A 23,102-nucleotide genomic window follows, 5' to 3' on the forward strand; every position below is an offset into this window, starting at 1 on the left:
TAGGTGTTGCTGGCTGAAAAAAGGAAAGCAGTGCAAAGGAAACACAGAAGGAGGGTGATTAGTAATATTATAGTATATATGCAGATGCGCCGAGCGCAATATATTTATTGACACCATTGAGTGTGGGGACGGACCATGACTCATGAGAATGGAAGCCTCCAGTGAGTCGTGATGGAACTCCCCACACTCCAAAATGATAACAAATAGCATAGATGGTTTGTGCCGTGCTATGTTTGTCATCTACATTTGTTTGAACTCATGTATTTAACCAAAAGCAGGACACAAAGGGTGACAACTCCAGACCTATTGTGACAATTGGGAGAGCTGTTTCCCTGTGTAAAGTAGTTGTTAGGTGCTTTCATCAGCCAGTGAAGAGGAGAAGGAGAGTGAACCCCTGTAGGGATTGGCGGACCGTGAGAGAGAACCTAGCGCCGACACTCGAAGAGGCACAGCTCGAAAGCCAGAACGCAATGCAGGTGGTGGCGCTGATCAGCGGCAAGGGGAAAAGCCACATCTCCCCCCAAGGGCAGTGAGACGGCAGTGGACTCCGGCTCGGAACATGGATCCAGCGAATCTGAGACACTGAGCGTGGTACTTCCAGATGTAACACCGCAGACGGTGGACGACATCGCCTGGAGTGAAGCAGGACGCCTTTGAAAAAGTCTCTCTGTCCAACTCATGAATGACTGATGAGTGCAGTCAGGGAATCTGGGTGCACCATTCCCTTCAGTGACTGTGATCCACTACACTGCGTGCCTAGAGCATTTCTGTACTGTGACTCTCCATCAACCCACATTCTCCAGGGACTTCACGCTCATTCTAAGACCCTACCACATCTTTCAATCCATATAACACATTTGTACCTACCCCTTCACAGACTCACTCCAGTTCTTCTCCGTCCCATAGATTTAAATCTCTCCTTGAAAATCCCCGTTACACTTCAGGCGACCAGTGCTTCTCTGTCCCATAGATTTTAATCTCTCCTTGCAAAGCGATACTTCACTCTAGGCTTCCAATGGCTCTCTATTCCATCGAATGTAATCGCTCCATGCAAATCAAAGCTTCACTCCAGGCCTGTAGTGGCTCTCCATACAATAGATTGTAATCTCTCCTTGAAAATCATTTGTTCACTTCATCCATTCAGTGGCTCTCCATTCCCTAGATTTTAATCTCTCTTTGCAAAGCATTACTGCACTCTAGGCTTCCAATGGCTCTCTATTCCATACATTTTAATCTCTCCATGCAAATCACTGCTTCACTCCAGGCCTGTAGTGCCTCTCCATGCAAAAGATTGCAATCTCTCCTTGCAAAGCATTAGTTCACTTCAGACATTCAGTGGCTCTCCATTCCCTAGATTTTAATCTCTCCTTGCTAAGTATTACTTCACTCCAGGCCTTCAGTGGATCTCCATCTCATAGATTTTAACCTCTCCATGCAAATTATTACTTCACTCCAGGCCTCTCGTGGCTCCCGATCCACAGATTTTAATCAATCCTTGCAAAGCACTAGTTCACTACAGACATTCATTGGTCCACTGTCCCATGGATTTGAATCTCTCCCTGAAAACCACTAGTTCACTACAAGTCTTAATTTTTCTCTACAGCTCTTCTTTATGTTAGACAAAACAAAACTCACCTGGCTACTAATAGGTCTGCAAGACTGGGAGACACAATGGAATCGAGTTGATGTTGTTTGAGGTAGTGATCTGCATTAAAGAGAAGAGACAAAAAGAAAAACAATGCAATCATTTAAAAGTATTTTACGACTTACGACTGGCCAAATATTCCTTCTCAAGAGAGACTTCATATTGCTACCACCAAAACCACTGCAAGTGTATACGATTAAACAACTGCTTATTCCAACAAGCATTGGCAAAGCCAATGGGTTACGATTATGCATGAGCAATTGGCTTTGCCAATATGTTTTAGCCATGTTGTACACCAGCTTGGCTGTTGTTCAGAATGGCTAAACGTTTGTGGCATAAAGTAGAGTGTCGTAAAGTAGAGTGTCATGGAGTAGAGTGGAGTAATATGGAGTGGGGTAGAGAGTTGTGCAGTGGTGTAGAATTTAGTTGAGTTGCGTGGAATGTCATGGAGTGGTATAGACTTGAGTGGCATAGAATGTTGTAGAGTGTCGTAGAGAGAATAGATTGTTATATAGTGGAAGGGCGTGGAGTGGCACAGAGGGTTGTGGAGTGGCATAGCGGGTGTTGCTTAGATTTGTAGAGTAGAGTGGCATAGAGCTGAGTAGATTGTCATAGAGTATAGTAGTGTTGCAGAGTGGAGAGCCATAGAGTGGAGTAGAGTTTAATGGAGAAGAACGTCATGGAGTGGAGTGTTGCAGAGTGGCCAAGAGTAAAGCAGTGTGAAGTACAGTGGTGCAGAGCAGATTGGCATAGAGTGCTGTCGTAAAGGGCACTTTTTTGAGTAAAGTGCTGTAGAGTTGAGTAGCACAGAATAGAGTGCAGTGATGTAGAGTGGCTTAGAGAGGAGTGGCATAGAGTGTAGTGTTGTAGAGTGCATTGGTGTATAGTTCAGTGGTGCAGAGTAGCGTGGAGTTCGAAGCTGTAGAGTGATGCAGAGTATAGTGCTGTAGAGAGCATACAGTACAGTGGTGTAGACTAGGATATAGGGATGTAGAGTGCAGTGAAATAGAGCACAATGGTGTAGAGGGCAGTGGTGTAGAGTGACGTAGAGTGCAGTGGTTTTGAGTAAAGTGGCATAGAGTACATTGGGTAGAGTGCAGTGATTTAGAGTTGAGTGGCATAAAGAGCAGTGTGTAGAGAGGTCCGGAGTAGAGTGGTGTAGAGTGCAGTGGAGTAGAGTAGATTGTTTCAGAGTGGAGTGCTGCAAGGTAGAATAGAGAGGACTAAGTAGTGGAGCAGAGTGTAGTAGTATGGAGTAGAGTGGAATGGCCTAGAATAGAGTGGTGTAGAATGCAGCAGCGCACAGTGAAGTAGAGTGCATTAGCATAGAGTATAGTTGTACAGACTCATGAGGTATATAGTGAAGTGGTGTAGTGTTCAGTGGTGCACAGTAGATTAGAGTGACGTATAGAAGAGTGGTAAAGTGGAATAGAGTGGGGTGGCTGAGAGTGCAGTGTTGCAGAGTATAGTGTCAGAGTGCAGGGGTGTAGAGTGTAGTTATGTAGAGTGCAGTGGCGTAGAGCAGAGTATCGCAGAGTAGAGTGGTGCAGAGTAGAATAAAGTGGCATAGAGTTCCGTGACGTAAAGTGTTGGAGAGTAGAGTATAGTTGTGCACAATGCAGTGACGTAGTGTATTGGCTTTGAGTGCAGTAGCGTAGAGTTCAGCAACATGCAGTGGCATAGAGTGGAGTAGTACAGAGTGGAATAGCGTGGCGTAGAGTGCAATGGCATAGAATAGAAGGAAGCCATTTAGAATGCAGTGACAGAGTGGAGTGATGCAGAGTAGAGTGGCATGGAATGCAATAAAGTACAGTGCATTGGCGTAGACTCCAGTAGAGTAGCGTAGAGTGCAGTGGTGCAGAGTAGATGGGTGTAAAGTTCAGTGGTCGAGCGTGCAGTGTTTCAGAGTAGCGTCCTGTTGAATGGAGTAGCGCAAAGTGGAGTGGTGCAGGATAGAGTGGAATTATGCAGAGTAAAATGGCAAAGAGTGTAGGGGCATAGAATGGCATAGAGTGGTGCAGAGTAGAGTGCAGTAGCATAGAGTGGAATGGTGTAGAGTTCAGTGGCAGAGAGTACAGTGTTGTAGAGTAGACTGTTGTAGAGTGCAATGGTGTAAAGCAGAATAGCGTAGGGTGCAGTGGTGCAGAGTAGAGTGGTGCAGAGCAGAGTGGCATAGAGTACAGTGGTGACGAGAAGAACAGTGATGTAGAGTGACTCCAGTGCCTTGAGGCCCTCATGGGTGAGTAGCATGCTTCACAATTCCATGATTGATTGAGAGTTCAGTGACGTAGAGGACATTGCTGTAGAGTGCAGTGGGGCAGAGTAGATTGGCGGAGAGTGCAGTAGCAGAGTGCATTGGTTTTGAGTAAAGTGGTGTGAAGTGCAATGGTTAGAGTAGAGTGCAGTAGAGTAGAGTGCAGTGGTGCAGAGTAGATAGTTTCAGAGTACAGTGAAGTGAAATGATGCACAGTAGAGTGGACTCGGCAGGGTAGAGTGTAGTCGTGAAGAGTAGATTAGAGTGGCATAGAGTTCACTGGTGACGTGTAGTGGCACAGAGTAGAGTGCATTGGAGGAGAGGGCAGTGGCATAGAGTGCAGGGTTGAAGAGCAGAGTGTCAGAATAGGGTGGCACACAGTAGAGTATAGTGCATTGACAGTGATGCAGAGTAGAGAGGCGTAGAGTGAAGTGAGGTAGAGTAGAGTTTAGTAACACAGTGCAGAGTGGCATAGGGTGGAGTGGTGCCGAGAGGAGTACAGTGGGGTGAAGTGGTGTATGCATGGTGTAGTAATGCACTGCCATTACTGACAACACATCTTCAACTGAAATGACCATTACACTTGCAGACATACAGTTTTACTGATAAAAGAATACTGCACCCAAACAATGTGTGAACATGGCATCACCTAGTGTATTGATTTGTTTTGATGGTAGTAAAATATTTGTTTCCAACACATTTGAGAATTACCACTAGTAGCCAGCATGATTGTCACAAAAATCCTGTCACTTTGAGGTCAGCGAATGTAAACACCAAGCTTCCTCTGAAGACAAAGCCTGATGCACAGGTTACTACTTGTGTAACAATATATCAATAAGAGACATTAGTTAGTGATAGATTACTTACCTTAGAATATCGCCAGGCGTCAGACTGGATCCGGTACGTTTTTTATCAGCAATTCCCCATCGCATCAGTAGGCGTCGTCGTACGTCGCTGGCATCGTAGTCGCTGAGATTACGTCGATGGAACTACTTAGACGCGGCCACGCGCACTGACGTCATTTCTGTACACAACTTTCCACGCTAGGAACGCAGAGCCATACAAGATGCTGACCACTGGTGCATTGAAAATAGGGTCCTGAAAGGGTTGACCTTAACCCTAGAAATCAGTTCACAAAACGGGGAGGATGGGTGGGGCAGTAAGGAATCTATCACTAACTAATAACTCTTACAGATATATCGTTACACAAGTAGTAACTTGTGCATCTGAAAGAGGCACGTTAGTGTTAGATTCCTTGCCTTAGAAGAGATACCCAATCAATACCAATCCCGGTGGAGGGTCTGCGAACAAAGATCACACCAGAAAGTCACGGAGAACGGAACGTCCAAAGAAGCCGTCTCTCCGGACTTGAATGTCAAAGCAATAATACTTAGTAAAAGTGTGTAGCGAGGCCCACATGGCTGCCTGACAGATGTCTTGCAGGGGGACGCCACATCCCAATGCAGTAGTAGCTGCTGTCGCCCTGGTAGAATGGGCTCGCAACCCCACCGGAGGTTCCTTTTTAGCTAGAGAATAACAGGCTTTGATACACAAGATGACCCAGCAGGAGATAGTCCGCTTGTTTACAGCCCGGCCTTTCTTGGTGCCCACGTAGCCAACAAAGAGCTGGTCATCCACCCGGAACTGTTGTGTGTGATTCAGATAAAAGGAGAGTGCACGATTTTGGGTCCAAACGTTGGAGCCTCTCTTCCTCTCTGGAAGGGTGCGGAGGCGGAAAGAAAGTGGGCAAGTCTGCCCAATGTGAAAAGCAGTGACAACTTTTGGCAAGAAGGAAGGACGAGTGCAAAGCACAACCTTGTCCAAATGGACTGACAGAAAAGGAGGTTTACAAGAAAGCCTGGAGCTCACTCACATGCCTAGCTGAGGTGATAGCAATGAGGAAAGCAGTCTTCAAAGTCACAAACGAAGAGGACAGTTGTGGAGCGGCTCAAAAGGAGCGCACATCAAAAAAGTAAGTACCAGATTCAAGTCCCACTGTGGTATCACAAATGGAATAGGAGGGAAAAGGTGAGTAATGCCGTTGAGATATCTATTAACAGGGGACTTGAAAAGAGAAGGCTGGTCAGGGAGCCTGCGAAAGGCCGAGATCGCAGAAAGGTAGCCTTTGATAGTGCCCAGAGCAGTGCCCTGCTGAGCCAAAGAAAGAAGGAACAAAAGGACCTCTGAAAGAGGGATAGAAAGAGGATCCACAGCCTTTGCTGTGCACCATGCCACAAATTTGTTCCCCCTGCAGGCGTATACCGATTTAGTGGAGGGATGCCTGGCTGCCAGAATTACATCACAGACTTCAGGAGGCAAGTCAAATGGAATCAACTGTTGCCGCTCAATCTCCACGCCTGTAGGTGGAGGCTGGATTGGTTCGAGTGGAGGACCGTCCCCTGCTGCTGCAACAGAAGATCCTCCAGAAGAGGCAGTTGGATCGGGGGATCTACGCTCATACTGAGTAGCTCGGGATACCAAACTCTTCGAGCCCAGTCCGGTGCCACAAGGATGACGGTCGCGCATGATCTTCTTCAGCACTCTGGGCAGAAGTGGTATAGGCGGAAAGGCGTACAATAGACCGTAGCCCACTCGCAATGAAAAGCGTCGCCGAGCGAGGGCCACCTTGGAAATTCCAACGTGCAGAACAGCTGAAATTGCACATTCTCTTCGGTGGCAAATAGATCTAACCAAGGCTCTCCCCACTGTCGATAGAGACCTTGCACCACCTCCGAGTGAAGACGCCACTCTTGATCCATCAGGCACTGGCGGCTAAATTCATACGCCCTGGCATTCAAAGAACCTGCCAGGTGTTGAACCGTCAATGAAATGCCTTGACGTTCCATCCATGTCCAGAGGCGCAGAACCTCTTGACATAAGGTCCATGGCCCCACCCCACCTTGTTTGTTGCAATACCACATGGCGGTGGTGTTGTCTGAACACCTGCACCACCTTCCCCCTGACAGAGGGAAGGAATGCCTTCAGTGCAAGAAGGATTGCCCGAAGCTCCAGAAGGTTGATATGGAGCCTGGACTCTGCCAGAGACCAGAGGCTTCTGATCTCCGCCTCTCCCACGTGCCGCCACATCCCAGGAGGGATGCATCAGTCACCACTGTGTGCTCCGGTTGGGGAAGGGAGAGGGATCTGCTGTTGACCCAACGCTGATCCGTGAGCTACCACTGCAATTGTTGTGCAGTGCCCTCCGAGATCTGTACGTAGTCGGACAGGTTCCCCTGATGCTGCTCCCACTGGAACTTCAGGTCCCACTGCAGAGCCTGCATATGCCATCTGGCATGGTTGGTAAGCAGAATGCAGGAGGCTATGAGGCCCAGCAGCCTCAAGGTCGTCCCGACCGAAACCCGGGAGAAGGGTCGGAATCATAGCCCGAATGTCCAAGACTCGCTGTTCGGGAGGATAGATCCGAAACTGCGCCTTGTCCAGAACTGCTCCGATGAAGAGGAGCTTCTGAGAGGGAATCAGGAACAATTTCAGCACGTTGATGGAGAACCCCAACAAATGCAGGAGGTCGGCCGTAGTCTGGAGGCGGGCCCGCCTTCAACAGCCAGTTGTCGAGATGGGGGAAGACTGAAACCCCTGATCTGTGTAGATGAGCTGCGACCACCGCCATAACTTTCGTGAACACCCGAGGGGCGCTGGTAAGGCTGAAGGGGAGCACGGTGAACTGAAAATGCTCCTGCCCTACCATGAATCGCAGGTAACACCAGTGGGCCAGCAGGAGAGGTTATATGAATATAAGCGTCCTGCAGGTCCAACGCTACCAACCAGTCTTGCGGGTCTAGGGCAGACAAGACCTGAGCAAGTGTGAGCATCTTGAACTTCTCCTTCCGGTGGAAGCGATTGACGTTCCGAAGGTCTAAGATAGGACCCAGGCCCTTGTCCTTCTTTGGAACCAAAAAGTAGTGGGAATAACAACCACAACCTACTTCTGGCGTCGGAACGAGCTCGATGGCCCCCTTGGCCAAGAGGCCCGCAACTTCCTGCTGGAGAAGTGTCAAGTGATCCCCCGACATGCGGTGGTACTGTGGTGGCATGGCAGGAGGGGTAGTCTCGAAGGGGAGGGAGTAGCCCCTTCGGACCAGTTGCAGAACCCACCTGTCCGATGTGATGGTGCGCCATTGGTGAAGGTGATGGTAAATCCTGCCACCCACTGGCGTCTGGTGGGCCTGAAACACTAGACTAGGAAGGTTTGGAGGCAGCAGCTGCAGGGGGGGGTGGTAGACTGACCTGCACGCTGGCACTGTGACCCGCCTCTGCGGGTCCCACATCCACGGCTGCGCGGAGACTGTTGCTGCGCAGGCCCGTGGCTTTGAAATGAATGTGCTTGGGTGCCCCCTTCCTTGGCCACGAAAGGAGCGAAAAGCAGAATCGGAAGGAGTGCGTGTGACTGAAAGGCCTAAGGACTTGGCCGTAGCCTGCGAGTCGTTAAAACGTTCCAACGCGCAGTCTGCTTTATCGCCGAACTGGCGAGTGCCGTCAAAGGGCATGTCCATCAACGTGTTCTAGATATCCCCAGAAAAGACAGTCGTCCTCAGCCAGGGGTGACGGCGTAGCGCCACTGTCGTTGAAATCGCCCTGCCCAGCAAGTCAGCAGTGTCAAGACCACAACGGATGGTGAACTTGGCTTCGTCTCTCCCCTCAGCAATAGCTTGGGAAAGAATTGTCAGGGCCTCCACCAGACACTGAGGCAGCACTTGCGCAACTGTATCCCACACAGAATGGGAGTAACGACACAAGAGAAATGCGGTATTCACAGACCGCAGGCCTGAACTGGCGGAAGAGAAAATCTTCTTCCCAAATTGCTCCAGTTTCTTGGATTCCCTGTCCGAAGGTGCGGAAGGGAATGCGCTTGGGGACGCAGAGGCTTAGACAACCAAGCTCTCGGGTGGGGTGTTGAGAGGAAAACGGGGTCGCCTGGGCCACGTTCTTGTCCACAGGGGCCCCTGTATTGAGAGTGCGTCGTTAAAGGGCAGCAGCGGCTCTATAGTAGCAGAAGCTGGCGGAAGCAACTCTGTCAGGAGATTAGTCCTGACTGCCACAGTAGGGAGTTCGAGGCGGAGAGCCTCGGCTGCCCTACGCAACACCATAGAATATGAAGATCCACCCTCCTCCGTAGCCACGGTAGAAGGAGACTGTGCGCCAGGTTCCGGAGCATAATCCTGGTCACCTGCATCCCCCGGATCCTCATCCCAGTCCGGGTCTAACTCGCATTGGGCTGCGAGAGGTCCTCAGACCCCTCCCAGTCCTCCCTGTCCTCCATAGCCTGTGGAACAGGTGGAACATACGGAGGTGGGTGGACAAAGGGAAAGAAATTCCCAAACGACGTAGGCATCGGTCGACACCCTTCCGGCACCTGTCCCACGCCGGGTAGGGAGCCAGGGACGGCGTCGGCCGGGTTTGCGGCCGGTGTCGGCAATGTCATTGCCAGTGGAGGTCGCACAGGGCCAACCGGCATGGACGGGGATCCAGGCCTGGATCCACGGGGGTCCCTTGGCTTCGACGCCAGAGTCGTTGAAGACGTCGGGCTGGAGCCGGCGAAGAACGAGGACCCCCAGCCAGGCCCAAAGGCGCACCGGCCAGTCCGGACGGGCCAAAGACACGTGCCATGGCTGACAGGAACTCCTGCAGCTGGGCCGGAGTCTCTGATGGACCCGGAAAGGGCGGGTAGGCCATCAGCAATTGCGTAGGCTCCGCCGGAGCCGCAGGGGCGGCACCACCTGCACCCTTAGCCGCGTCGCGCGACCGGCTAGGGGAAGGCGATGAGCGACAGCGCTCCCTCGACTTTTTATGCTTCGCCTTACCTGACTCTGGGTGCGAAGACTTCGAGTGATGGTGATGGCTCCGCGGCGTGTCCCTCGACCTCCCTCTAAACCGGGACTGTGAACGGTGCGGAACCGACGCCCAGGCCTCCAGCCACTTTCGGGACCCCTCCCACAACGTTTTCGGAGACATGGCCCGGCAGTGGGGGCACGACTCGGAGTTCTGTTCGCGCCCCAGGCAGTAGAGACACTCTCAGTGCGGGTCCATCACTGACATCGTGCGGGGACAGGCCGCGCAGGACTTAAAACCGGGCATCCCTATTATGAGAAAGTGGCTCTGTATATACTGTTCCTAAATAGGTACAGTGTGCACAGAGTCCACAGACCCCAGAGGTTTGGCAGAGACTAAAGTTAGATATAACCCTACTCTCTAAAGTATTAGCTTGGTTGGGCAGTAAGGCAGTATCAGAGGACAGTGTAAAGCATTTGTTGTACACACTCAGTCAGCAAATGGTGTCACACACTCAAGAACTGAACTCTAGGCCAATGGTTTGTATACAAAAATATATACTTGTTTTATTTTAGAACCAACAATAGGTATCAAAATATACTTTCTCAGACTGAGTTACTTTCAGATAAATACTTTCAATAGACAATAGACTTTGAAATTGTGTTGCCTATGGCAACAACTGTAACAATAACACTGAGCTTAATGGGAATTTCTAAAAGAAGGCAATAGATTACTTCTAGGATTAATTTTCTAACTACAGGACTGGATCCTAGATTCAGTCCTGTGACATGTATTGTAAACAGTTGAGCAAAATCGATTAAGTCACAGTAGTGATTTTTAAGCAATATTTTGGTATTTTAAAAGTTGACACCGAAGAAATTTCCCAGAAAAACAGTCAATGATTTCCTATGGAAGAAAATCACTTAGCAGGTAAGTGGGGTTATGGTTACCCTTTCTAACTCAGGGATGGATCCTAGATCCAGCACTGGTGCACCACCTGTAAACAGTTGAAAGATTGTGTTTTTGTTATACAGGCGATTTTTTACAAATATTTATAAGTTTGCAAAATCGACACTTAGAAACTTTTTCAGCAAAAACCAGGCAATGTTATCCTAAGGAAGGAAATTCAAATTGCAGGTAAAGTATGTTCTCGTTACTATTGTACTCCAGTGCTTGAATCCTAGGTTCAGCACTGGGACATCTATCTAAAACAGGTAATTACGGTTTTATAGTTGGTACGATTTTTAAAGAATATTTGTCAGTTTCAAAAATCGACACTAAAAACTTTTTCAGCAAAAAGCAGGCCATGATATCCTATGGAAGGAAATTCAACTTACTGGTAAGTACGGTTAGAATTACTTTTGAGGGTCAGTACTGGGCTCAAAGATGCAGCACTGAGGTCTCTCCTGGTAATAGGTGATTAAATCGGAATTCGTAGTTCGGCTGATTTTAGATGAATATTTTAAAGTTCCAAAACTCCACACTTAGAAGAATTTCCAAGTGAAACCAGTCAATGTTAGCCTATGGAAGAAAAGTGAGTTATCGGTTTTTAGGTAAGTACTTGACTGGCAGAGTTAAGCTTCTGGGCATAGACTCTCGGGTCTCCCAGGATCAGGTAGGTACAGTTGGTACACCCTCAGCGGCACAGGGGCAGCCGGGTGCAGAGGTAGTTAGGCCCAATGTTATGCAATGAGAGGCAGGGGGCCTTCGGTTGGTGGCTGCTGGCTAGCAGGCCACGCAGCTGTGGGAGCTCAGGGCAAATGGGGAAGTAGATTAGGGCAAAGAGTGCACTGTCAGAGGCACTCGGGCGGCTGGGTGCAGGGTGCTTTTGAGCAGTCGGGCGCTCAATGTTATTCAATGGAGATCTTGAAAAGGGAACAAAGGCTGCAGGCTCGGGGACGGAGGATCTTCTGGAGCGACCAACACTTCGAGGAGTAAGTTGGAATCTTGGAGGATAGGTAGGCATCCCGGAGTGGGGCACAGGAGGCCGTGGGGCGCCGGGTACAGGGGTGTCTTTTGGCATCGGGAAATCTTACCCTCAGTTGGTCGCAGTAGGGGGGTCCCTTGTTCTGAGGCTGCAGGCGTCGTCAGGGTCGTCGTGGAGGGTCCTTGGGCACTGGACTTCGGGTCACAATTGGCGGGGGGGACGTCCTAGTGGTGTTGGTTCACTCCAGCACAGGCCAGGCTTGGCGGGTGCAGAGTTTGCGGTTTCGGGCTGATGCCAGGGCTGGTTACTTGCTTTGAAAAGTACCACTGCTCGTGGGAGACCCAGGTAGTCAGAGTCACAAGGCAGTCAGGTCCTTTGGGGTTTTTGAGGTTGCTTACCACTGGAGACGCCAAGGTTTAGCAGAAGCAGGTTCGAGGGTCGACAGGTCTGTAGGGCTGGGGCCAAATCAGTTGGTGTCTTCCTCTTTTTAGAAGCTGCACGGCACGTCTTCTTGTTTCTTGTTCTTCTTTAGTGTTTCGGAATCTGGATCTGAGGAAGGAAGGTTCAGGGTGCCCCGAAATACTAAATTTAGGGGTGTTACAGGTAGAGTGAGGGTAGGGACCAATAGGTCCCTGTCCTGGGGTGGGTACACCCCCAAACCTGCTCCTCTCCTGTGGGAGGGGGCAGGAGCCTAGCTGTGAGTGAGTAGGGTTCCCCATCCTCCAGATGGCGGTAGCCCGGAGTCGTGCTTCACCTCGCCTCTCCCACCTGAGGGGTGGAGTTGGCACGGGATGGCACACCCCCTTTCCTGACGTAGGGTTCCCACCGACGTGGATTGTAGGTTAGGTTTCAGGGGGCATCTCTAAGATCTCTGTAGTGCATTTTACATTAAATCCCACACTGGCATCAGTGTGGGTTTAATGTACTGAGAAGTTTGGTATCAAACGTGTCAGTCTTCAGTGTAGCCATTATGGCGCTGTGGAGATCGTAATGACAACCTCCCAGCACCATATACTCTTAATGGCATCACTGCACTTACAGGAATGGCCCTGGGTACTGTAGGGGTGCTTCCGGCCCCCGCAAAGATGCTTGAGGCCCATTTAAATGGGCATCTGGCTGTCTTTGTGGAGAATTCGGGCTGCCTGGACCCTTCCCAGCATGGTTTCAGGAGGGAACATAGCACCGAGTCCGCCCTCACCCTGATGCTCGATTCCATCCGTATGAGTGTGGATGAGGGTCGGACATCCCTCCTGATCCTCCTGGACCCCACGGCTGCCTTCGACACCCTATCTCCCCGTGTCTTAACATCTCGACTGGGTGAGATTGGGATCCGGGGGGCAGCCCTGGGGTTGCTCTCCTCTTTTCTCGATCACAGAGAGCAGAGGGTAATGCTGGGAAAATTTCTATCTCCATCCCTGTCTGTGCAATGTGGGGTCCCTCAGGGGTCGGCGCTTAGTCCTACCCTTTTTAACATCTATGTGACCCCCCTTGCCAGACTTATTAGATCTTTTGGGATGGAGGTAGTTTCCTACGCAGATGACACCCAGATCCTCGTGTCTCTCTCCCAGTCAGTCGGGCTGACAGCCTCCAGATTTAGGTCTTGTATGGAGGCTGTCAGCCAGTGGATGATTTACAACTCACTGAAATTGAATGGGGAGAAGACCGAGGTGATGGTGTTCGGCGGAAGGGAAGACATTTGGTCTATGGAGTGGTGGCCGGACTCGTTGGGTGCCTGCCCTAAACCCACCTCCTCGGCTAAAAATCTCGGTGTGATGATTGACCCCATTCCTGGTATGTGTCAACAGGTCAACAGGACGGTATCTACCTGTTGGGGTATAATCCACATCCTCAGGAAGATTAGGAATTACCTTTCTTTGCAGGCAAGAAGGCAACTTGCTGTCGCCCTTTTGGGTTCTCGTCTGGACTACTGCAATGCGCTGTATGCTGGACTGAATAAGAGTCAGCTGCAGCGCTTGCAGGTAGTCCAGAATGCGGCAGCCAGATTTGTCCTCGATCTTCCCCGACGCTCTTCGGCCACGTTGGCCAGGAAGCAGCTTCACTGGCTTCCGATAAAGGAGCGGGTAGTCTTTAAGTCCATGTGTATGGTCTATAAGGCTCTGGCGAAAAGTAGCCCTACAGGCATTGGATCCATCCTGTCTTACTACAATCCTGGCAGGAACCTCCGCTCCTCCAACCATCTTCTTCTCCGCATCCCTCGCATTCGGAAAACTAGATGGGGTGGCAGGGCTTTTTCTTATCTGGCTCCAAAATGGTGGAACGATCTTCCATTAGAGCTAAGGTCCCTTCCCTCCCTTCAGACCTTTAGAGCTGCCCTAAAAACACGCCTCTTTGTACAAGCGTATGAGTAGTTGCGCCCTGCTTTCTGATCCTTTTGGTAGGCGCCTTGACACCTTCGGGTTTAGTTTGCGCGTTACAAGATGCATAATAAATAAATAAATAAATAGGGGCACAGGGCTTATGCACCTGTGCTCACACCACTGGCATAGGGCACCCAGCTAGAGGGGTGACTGATATATGCCAGGTCAGTGGGTTTGTGGGCATGACACACAGGGATGTGTGCCATGACGACTCTTTGTTTAGTTCTGCACCAGGACACTCAGCCTGCTAAGGCAGTGTGTGTGTGTCAGGGTACAGGGCCCCTAAGGGTGGCACAGTAAGTGCTGCAGCCCTTAGGGGTCTTCTCTGGTCACAATGCCCTGGGTACCTATGATACCATTTACCAGGGGCTGACATGTGGCCAGAGATGCCAATTGAGTTTAGGCTTTAGTACAGTTTTTAGGGAAGGAACTCCGGCCCTGGGTTCCTGATTGGCAGGGACCCAGGGCACACCAAGGAAAAGTGCAACAGGTATCAGGCAAAAAGTGGGGGGTGTTACTGCAACAGAAACACACTTCCTTACACCTATGCACCTGTAGATTGATTATATACATGAAAACAGAGACAAAAACTCCCAAAAAACTCATTCAAAAAATGACTGGGGGTTCCGCTCTTCCCGGATCTGCGCTTGCAGGTGTGGAAAAAGAAAGAACTGACATCAGCGCGCGTGGCGTGTTTAAGTAGCTCCAGCGACGCCATCTCGGCGACTACGATGCTAGCGACGTACGCGGAGCCGTACGATGACTCCTACCGATGTGCAGGGGTATTCCTGACGAAAAAACTCTCCGGATCCAGTCTGACTCCTGGGGATATTCTAATGTAAGGAATCTATCACTAACGCGTCTCTTTCAGAAGTTTTACCTCTGTCTTTGATTCACAGCAACTGTTGCAAGATAGGAACACAACTTTAAAGCCTGTTTACAGAAAGGGAGCACGCAGAAGAAAACTGTAAATAAGGTTTGGGAAACGGGAGGTAAGAACTCAAGCTGGACAGCCTTAAAAACATAAAGTCAGCAAATAGGAAGAACATTTGAGTTACAAAGCACTAAACAAATGGTATGCAACAGGTGGAATGCATTCTCATGGAATCTTTCTGAATGTCCCCAAGATGTTGTCAGGTCTAGTAGACTTTGACCTAAAAAGGAGAGTGATGGGGGAGTGAAAAGAAGCAGCATGCTTGCAAGGACAAAATTATCCCATTTCTTTCACCCAATTTATCCCGTTTTTTACGCTTATTTCCATGGTAATGATGCACAATTGTGTTTTTTCATTATATTGTTCCACCATTGCTTCACCGTTGGTACTGATTCTCTTTATATTTTATAGCTGTTTGTACTGTATGCTTATTTAGGTTTCAGGATAATAATATACAAAAACAGAAGTTCAAAAGGAAAAGTGCAAAGGTAACCTGTTCAGAAAAATGGAGAGTGCCACCCTTAATTGAACATGCTTGTACTATATTCTATCCATAAACCAACACAGGGAGCATTACACAAATGTTCCTGTCCGAAAAGGACTCTTGCCTGTCAACCTTATTAATGGGAATACATTTACATCGAGAAAAGCTAACTTCTTATTGTTGGTAGTGTGGGTAAACTTGAGAAACTAGTTAAAAGCCGGTCTGTATGTCCGATGTTGGAGCAGAAATACATCACTCCTACATAGAAGCCCTTCACGAACAGGCTGCATTTATGGAAGTTTTACATTGATGATTTATTTATTATTTATTTATTTTGTGTACTTATATAGCGCGAGCCTGTCGCCCCAAGGGCATCCTGGCGCTTGAAGTCCGACCAACAACACTTCCACTGCTCAGCCAGTTCCAGGGAAAAGATGGGTTTTTAGGGCTTTCCTGAACGGAAGATAGTCCCTAAAACTTCTTAGAGGAAGTGGCAGGGCGTTCCAGAGTTTGGCCGCTGCGACACTAAACGAGCGGCCGCCCATCCTAACTCTCTGGAACCTCGGAACCACCAGCAATTGAGCCGAAGAGGAGCGAAGGGGTCGCGGGTCGGAGTACCAGGCAAACATATTTTGCAATGGCACTGGGCCTTGTCGATGTACCGCCTTGAATACTAGGCATGCCGCTTTGTACACTACGCGCAGGTGCACCGGCAGCCAATGTAGATCCCTTAATGCTAGGGTGGAGGAGCTGGAGTTAGAGCGAGAGAGAGCCAGCTTGGCAGCCATGTTCTGCACCCGTTGTAACTTCCCCAGCAGATTTTTTGGTGCCTCCAAAAGTAGCGCATTACAGTAGTCTAAGCGACTCAGTATGGTCCCGCGAACTACTTCCGGCCTGGCATGTACAGGGAGAAGGGGCAGTACTTTACGCAGCATGCGTAGCAGCATCATGCACGAAGAGATGACCTTGTTGACATGCATGTCCAGCTGCAGATTTGGGTCGAAGATCACCCCCAGATTACGAGCTGACTCGGCAGCCGATACCGTCTCGGGGAACGTAGAAGGCCAGAAATTCTCCGGAAGTGCCCGCGGAGTCCGGTCCATGGAGCAATGGAGCACCTCGGTCTTTGTGCTGTTGAATTGTAGGGAGTTGGCCCAAAGCCAATCCGCCGTCGCTGCCATGCAGCGATGGAATGTCTCCAGCGGGACCGCATTACTTCCCTCCAAGGAGAAGACCAGCTGGGTGTCATCAGCGTAATTAAAAGCCGAGATACCGAAAGATTTTATAAGCTGGACCAAAGGGCGGAGGTATAGATTGAAGAGTATGGGGCTGATGGCCGAGCCCTGTGGAACCCCCTGCCCTACTTTCAGCAGCTCTGACCGAAACGGAGGGAGCGTGACCATCTGCTGCCGGTTATTAAGATAGGATACCAGCCAGTCTCTTGCCCTCTCTGTGACCCCGCACTCCTCAAGCCTCCTGATGAGGGTCCGATGGCAAACCGTGTCGAACGCGGCCGACATGTCGAGCAGCACCAGAAAGGCTGCCCGGCCACTATCGACTCGCGAACGAAGATTGTCCAGAACGGTTACCAGTGCAGATTCCGTCTCATGCGCAGGGCGGAAACCAAACTGCGACTCATCGAACCATCCAGTCTCTTCCAGGAAGCCTGAAAGAGAACGGGTCACCCACTTTTCCACGATCTTAATAGGAAAAGGGAGCAGGGAGATTGGCCTATAGTTGGAAAGACAGGCGGGGTCCAAAGTCGGTTTCTTGAACAGTGGTGACACGACTGCCAGCTTCCAGCATTCGGGGTCCGTTGCCGAGTCCAAAGACTGGAGGCAGATGGAATACAAAGGCTGGAAAAGTTCCGCCTGAAATGTCTTCCAGAATTTGGGAGGCAATGTACTGCTCATTTGGCATGGAAACCTGGAATCGGCAGTATGCTTAATAACATGCATTAACACATGTAACCATTTTTTTAAGTTTACCCACACTATCAGCAGTACGGAGTTTGTTTTTTTGAGGTAAAGATTCCCGAAAGATGGGAGATTAGAAACAGATGCATACCATAGTTCCATTGACAGGAACAACCCACATCAGATTGTAGTAATATCAGAGACTGCCATGAGTGATAAACTGAAACAAGAGGATACCGACCCTTTCATCAAGACGACACAGAAGAAGGCATGGAACAAACACTAGGGAGGTACTTGTTGAGAATTGTGATACACTTACCAATGAACTCCTAATCTGCATGACCACTGATAACACTATTTCCAACCAGATGAAAATGATCACTAATAGCAATTGGCGAATTTTTAAAACAGGAAAATTCAATTTGGAGACACCTATGTCTTCCCATAAGAGATGCCAAAGCATAAGGGATCTACTGTGTATACAAGACCCTGGGAACAAAAAATCACCAGTAAACATGAACAACACTTTATGGGGCATGATACGAGGCAGTGGTCATTATCTGTATGACAATCTTAGAGCACCTCCCTGACAAAACAGATCAAAACGTTTGATCTGGGACTGTCCATGATTGGGAACTAAAGAAGAATATGAACTGTAATCCATCTCACATAATCTATATGATAACATGGTCATGCAATCTAAGGTACATAGGGATATTATAGCGTAAAATTAAATCCGAATTTGCGCACATCACAGCAATATCGAATGCAAACGAAACAATACACTACGACCAATCACTATATAAAAACGTGAAATGCTGGCAAAGACATCAGTTGGGTGATCACTGAACAAGCAAAGAATTGTGGATCACCTTCACAAATGTCCAGAATTCTGCTGCAGAGGAAACAGGGATGTGTGTACAAATTGAAGACTTATCAATCAAGTCTCAATACAAATATTCTATGGACATATCTTAACACCAATGTAGGAAAGTAGGATCTGCTTTCATGGTTACCCCCACTTTTTGCTTGGTGTCAATATGTTTTGACCTAGTCTGACTGGGATCCTGTCCCAGCCACTGTGCTGTCTCCCTAAATTGACCATGGTAAGTACATATGTAATCCACAATTGGCTACTGGTGTACCCTTGTAAGTCCCTAGTACATGGTACTAAGGTACCCAGGGCATACCTAAACCAGGGGTCTCACATGGGCTGCTGCATGTATTGTGCGACCCATGGCAGTCCACTCAAACTGTGACCACAGGCCTGCCCTGTCATTGCAGCCTGTGTGAGCTGGTGCTTGCACCTCTCGAGACAGATATACGTTTTCTTATATATGAGTTCACTACACTTAAAACATATACGTCACTCCTCTGGCACGCTCTTCAGTCCTGAGGGCAGGATGCTTGGTTATAAGTGTGAGGGTGCCCCTGCATGAGTAGGACACCCCTCCAAACCCAGGAGTCAATTCTCCAGGCTTTGTAAGAGTGGTCAGCCATTTTGATACACATAGTGAACATCAGTCATTACAAGATTTCTAACTATATAGTGGTTGCACCAAACCCAGTTATGTTTGGTATCAAACATGTTGGAATCATACCCCAACACCCATTCCAGTGTTGGAAGTATGATCCCATGTACTGGGGTACTCCCTTGAGGTACCCCCCTGTACTCCTGATAACAGCCTCTCAGGGTCTAGGGACAGCAAGCGGGTGCTGTTGCCGACTGCAGACACTGCCCTTCTGCTGCTGATCTGAGCTTGAGCTTGGGAAGGTAGAACAATGGGTTTCCGGTCACAGGGACGTGTGACCACCTCCCAGACAGGACTTAGTGTATTGGGCTGGGGCGATTGCCAGCACCACCGGACTGCTTTGAAGGGCACATTCGGCACCCTCCTTGCATACTCCAGTGTGAGCCAGTTCAGGGACCCCTTGGTACCCTCTCTGGCGCAAAACTGGACAATGGACATGGGAGTATCCTTCCCTCTGTCTAGCCCCTCCTCTGGGACGGACCCCTGTGTTGTCCCATCCCTTGCCTTAGAGTACTTGGGTCTTACTTGTGGATGGTTCCTTAAATTCGTTATGGGACAAAACTCTAGACTGAAACCATGTCACTCTTCAACCGTAGGGACACTTGGACTTCGTCGGAAACTGAGACTGCACCAAGGAAGACTCCTGCTGCTCCTGGTCTCGCTGTTCTGCAAGTCTACTTCATCACCCGTGTCCGTGCTTTTTCGACAGACCTATGGGCACCAAGAAAACCCAAAGTAATCTCCCTTGGAGTGAAGGAGTCACTCCCCTGCATCTTCAGGCACCGCAACAAAGCTGACTGGTCTGCTGCTCCTGTTGTCCTATGGTCTTCCCGAGGCTCAGCAACACAGGTGGTGGTTCTGCAACTCTCTCAAGGCCTGATCTGTCCTCTGTGCAAGTTTGAGGCCAGTATCCCTTGTCGGAACAGCTGGGGCCGAACCCCTGTGCACCGCATCGACTTCACGTTGCCAAGGCTTGTTGGCTCTGCACTCCAGAGACCTTCGGGCTACAAGACGTTCCAGCCCTCAGCATCTCTTCCCTATAAGCTCTGCATCCTCACCGCACCCTCTGCACTGTGGGCCGTCATTCTTGGTGAGCTGCTTGAGGTCCTCTTGTGACTCCTGTGCCTTTGGCCTGTGGGTCCTCTTGAGGGTTTTCTCCTGCTTCAGTGGGCTGCCCTGGTTGCTCGGGTCCTGCTCTGACTCTCCTGCTGTTGGTGAATCCCTTTGACGTTGCTGGTTCAAACGTTGCTCCTTCTTCATTCTCCATGCCAGTTGCGCCTATCAAGGCTTGTCAGTGCTCCCGCCAGACACCAACCACCGACAGCCAACGTGGGACAGCTCGTGCATGGTTCCTGGTCTTCCTCGGCATTGCCTGGTCCTCACTGCTGCAGGGATGAGGTCACTGTCAACTTTTCTGAACCTTCTAACATCGGTGGGCATTTCTCTTCTGTGCCTCCTGGTCACTCCTGAGAGACATCGAGATTGTCCCTCACTAAAATCACCATAAGGGTTGCCTGGATTAGAGGTGCATCACTTAAATAACTGTACACCATATACTAAGCAAGCCTCGTACAGCCATATAATACAAATACTGGCCTGCTCAGATCACTTAATTTGAACCGAATAGCCAAAGACACCAGGACATACTTTGACCAATGCGTTCCCTCTACATGAGCCAGAGATTGACCACAAAATTTGGTAAACCCTGCTCACTGTAAAGTATCTCAAACAGGCAGGGTCTCTGATACTTGCCTCGTCAACTCGCCGTGTTTAAAGACATACCGTGTCGCCATTTATGTACCAGGTTTCACCACACAACTGAAGGCTCATGCACCAATAAATGAGGTCTTTTTACAAAACGAGGAAAGGTTATACTTTAGACTCCATGCTACGATTACTGTATGCTTGGAATGTGGTGATCCCAAAATATGCTACTATGTAGGACGTTTCCGATGTTGCGCATCACACGGCCCAAAAGCAGTGTCATGGCTATGCGCAGCTCCTTGGCAGAGCCTACTGTAGGTTTACAAAGAGAAAGTCTCTCCTCATACCCACCACCATTCTGTGGCAAGAAAAGAGATCATTGCTTACCACCGCCCGATTCCTTTTTCTCAAAGTTAAATACAGCTTCAGATTAAGGAGAAGATTTAATTTGGCTAATGGTGACCTGTTCTGCTACTATAGGATGTAACTGTATAGACAGTCGCTTCTTGTTCCCTATGTTGCATACAGCAGTGAGTCACATCACAGCACCAAGTGTGTACTGCCATAAAGCCATACATCTTTTTTTTGTTGCTGCAGTTTTATTTAGTGCAAACTCGACCCGAAGGTATCAGAGTGCTTTACATGAGCACTAGTTGCATAACAGACGGACACATTTATTTTTCAGGCAACGGTGAGATTAAGTGATTTGCCCAGAATCACAGGATGCTCGAGGCTCCTGCCAAGACTCGACCCTGATTCGCCAGCTTCACGGCCGGCCACTCTGGCCACTACGCCACATCCTATCCCACATCTATGTTTTTGTGCGTTTATCAGTTCACAGTACAGTGTGTTTGCCGTGTATACGCTGAATGTTGTTTGGCCTACAACACAAGATCACCTGCATGTTGGGTATGCAAACTTACTCTTGAAATATTTCTTTACAATTCCTACTTTTTCCCAGCATCCACAGAAATTAACTAGGCTCAGTCCATTTGGCACATATGAGTCTGTGCATATGTTAAGTATTTTGTTTTCACCAGTGAATTACAATTGGGTTCCAAATAGCAAAGGCTTTGTGAGGGACGGTTGGTCCTGAAGAAGGTCATATGGCCCCCGCAAGGTCAAGTAAAAATGGCTGGAACACGTAGACACAAAGATGCTGGAATAATAATAATCTCCTTGTGTCACCACTTATGTTTTTAACCTTAAAGGGGACACCCACTAATTAATACAATCAATACCTATTTATTTATTTGTTTTTGATTTTTTTTAGCGTGCGAACCAGACCCGTGAGGGTATCAGAGCGCTCTACAGGAATGACAGGTGGTATAAACAGACATAGGATGGGTGGATACAATTGGGATAAGAACAGGTAGATGGATTATGCAAGGAAAGAAATATTAGGCAGTAACATATCACGGATACAGTTGGGATAAAAACAGGTAGATACATTATACGAGAAAACAAGCTGTCTCAATTCCAGGGTGGGATGTCCAGAAGTGCTGGGTAAGTATCATTCGGTTGCTCATTACGTAGTTTTAACAGAGGCTTCTTATCAGGTCCCTTAAACAGATCTTATCAAGAGCTCCCTGTTTTAAGGTTGAGCCCACCCAGCTGCATAGTCATTCTAGATGAATGGTTCCTTGATGAAGCTTGCCATACAGTTTATGTGGATTAGAATAATTTCAAAAAAGCCTCTCTAAGGTTTCAAGCAGGGTCCCAATAGGATCGGTCATAACATACCCCAAACAAAAATCTGTTTCTGAGTAGGCTAGATCTTAGTTGACATTAAGGCACCCAACTAAAATATATGTGCTACTATGAAGAGCAAAATCAAGTTACTTACCTATAAATGTACTTCTCAGAAATTACCCACATGCTTATAGAACATTCTCCAACATCAGACTGGGAATACTCAACAAAATCACAGTTAGTTCTGCTCACTAAGGGTTGTTTTATAAGAGTTCTTTTTTATAGAGAGAGTGCCTGTTTTTATCCACACCCCTACCCTTGCCCCCACCCAGACTCATCGACAGGGAATTTCTTGGTCAGAATATAAGCATTTGCGATAATTTTCAGGTGAGTAACGAACCTTTCTGCAGCACATATATTTTGGAGATTAACATGCATGCTGAATAGCCTGGTGACAAATAAATATCTGAGTAAGGATAAGGAAGTGATCTGCTTCTTCATCAGAATAAATTCTTCAGGAGCACCCATCTAATGTATGTGTATGCCTTTGTGTAAGAAAACTCTCAGGGAACTACTTGTGGCTGCCTAATGTACATCTACCAACTATGTCCGAAAGTGTAACTAACCTGTTCTTGTATAAACTTTATTTCGACAGCTCGTGTCATAAAAGCTAAAACTATAATTATTATAATTAACCTGATTATTCGTAGGGGTGGATGAAGCAATGCTCTTTTCACCTTGTCCCCAAAAAGGGAGGGAAGGGAAAGAGGATGCAGAACAACAGCCAGTCTTCTTGGGCAGATCATTTATCTGTGTAGCGATTATGCAAGAAAATAAAAGAAAAAGCTA

At 48.6% G+C, this 23,102-nt stretch overlaps 1 protein-coding gene across 1 annotated transcript in view; it reads right to left on the reverse strand.

The window, feature by feature from the left end:
* Positions 1–23,102, reverse strand: part of ASPSCR1 (ASPSCR1 tether for SLC2A4, UBX domain containing) — a 902,109-nt gene that overhangs the window by 6,536 nt on the left and 872,471 nt on the right. The window contains exon 14 of the mRNA XM_078653432.1: positions 1,636–1,705. Within this exon, the coding sequence (XP_078509558.1) occupies positions 1,636–1,705 (70 nt within the window). The remainder of the gene's footprint in view (positions 1–1,635; positions 1,706–23,102) is intronic.

Source organism: Lissotriton helveticus, chromosome 7, assembly GCF_964261635.1.
Source record: "Lissotriton helveticus chromosome 7, aLisHel1.1, whole genome shotgun sequence".
Classification (NCBI taxonomy): Eukaryota; Metazoa; Chordata; class Amphibia; order Caudata; family Salamandridae; genus Lissotriton; species Lissotriton helveticus.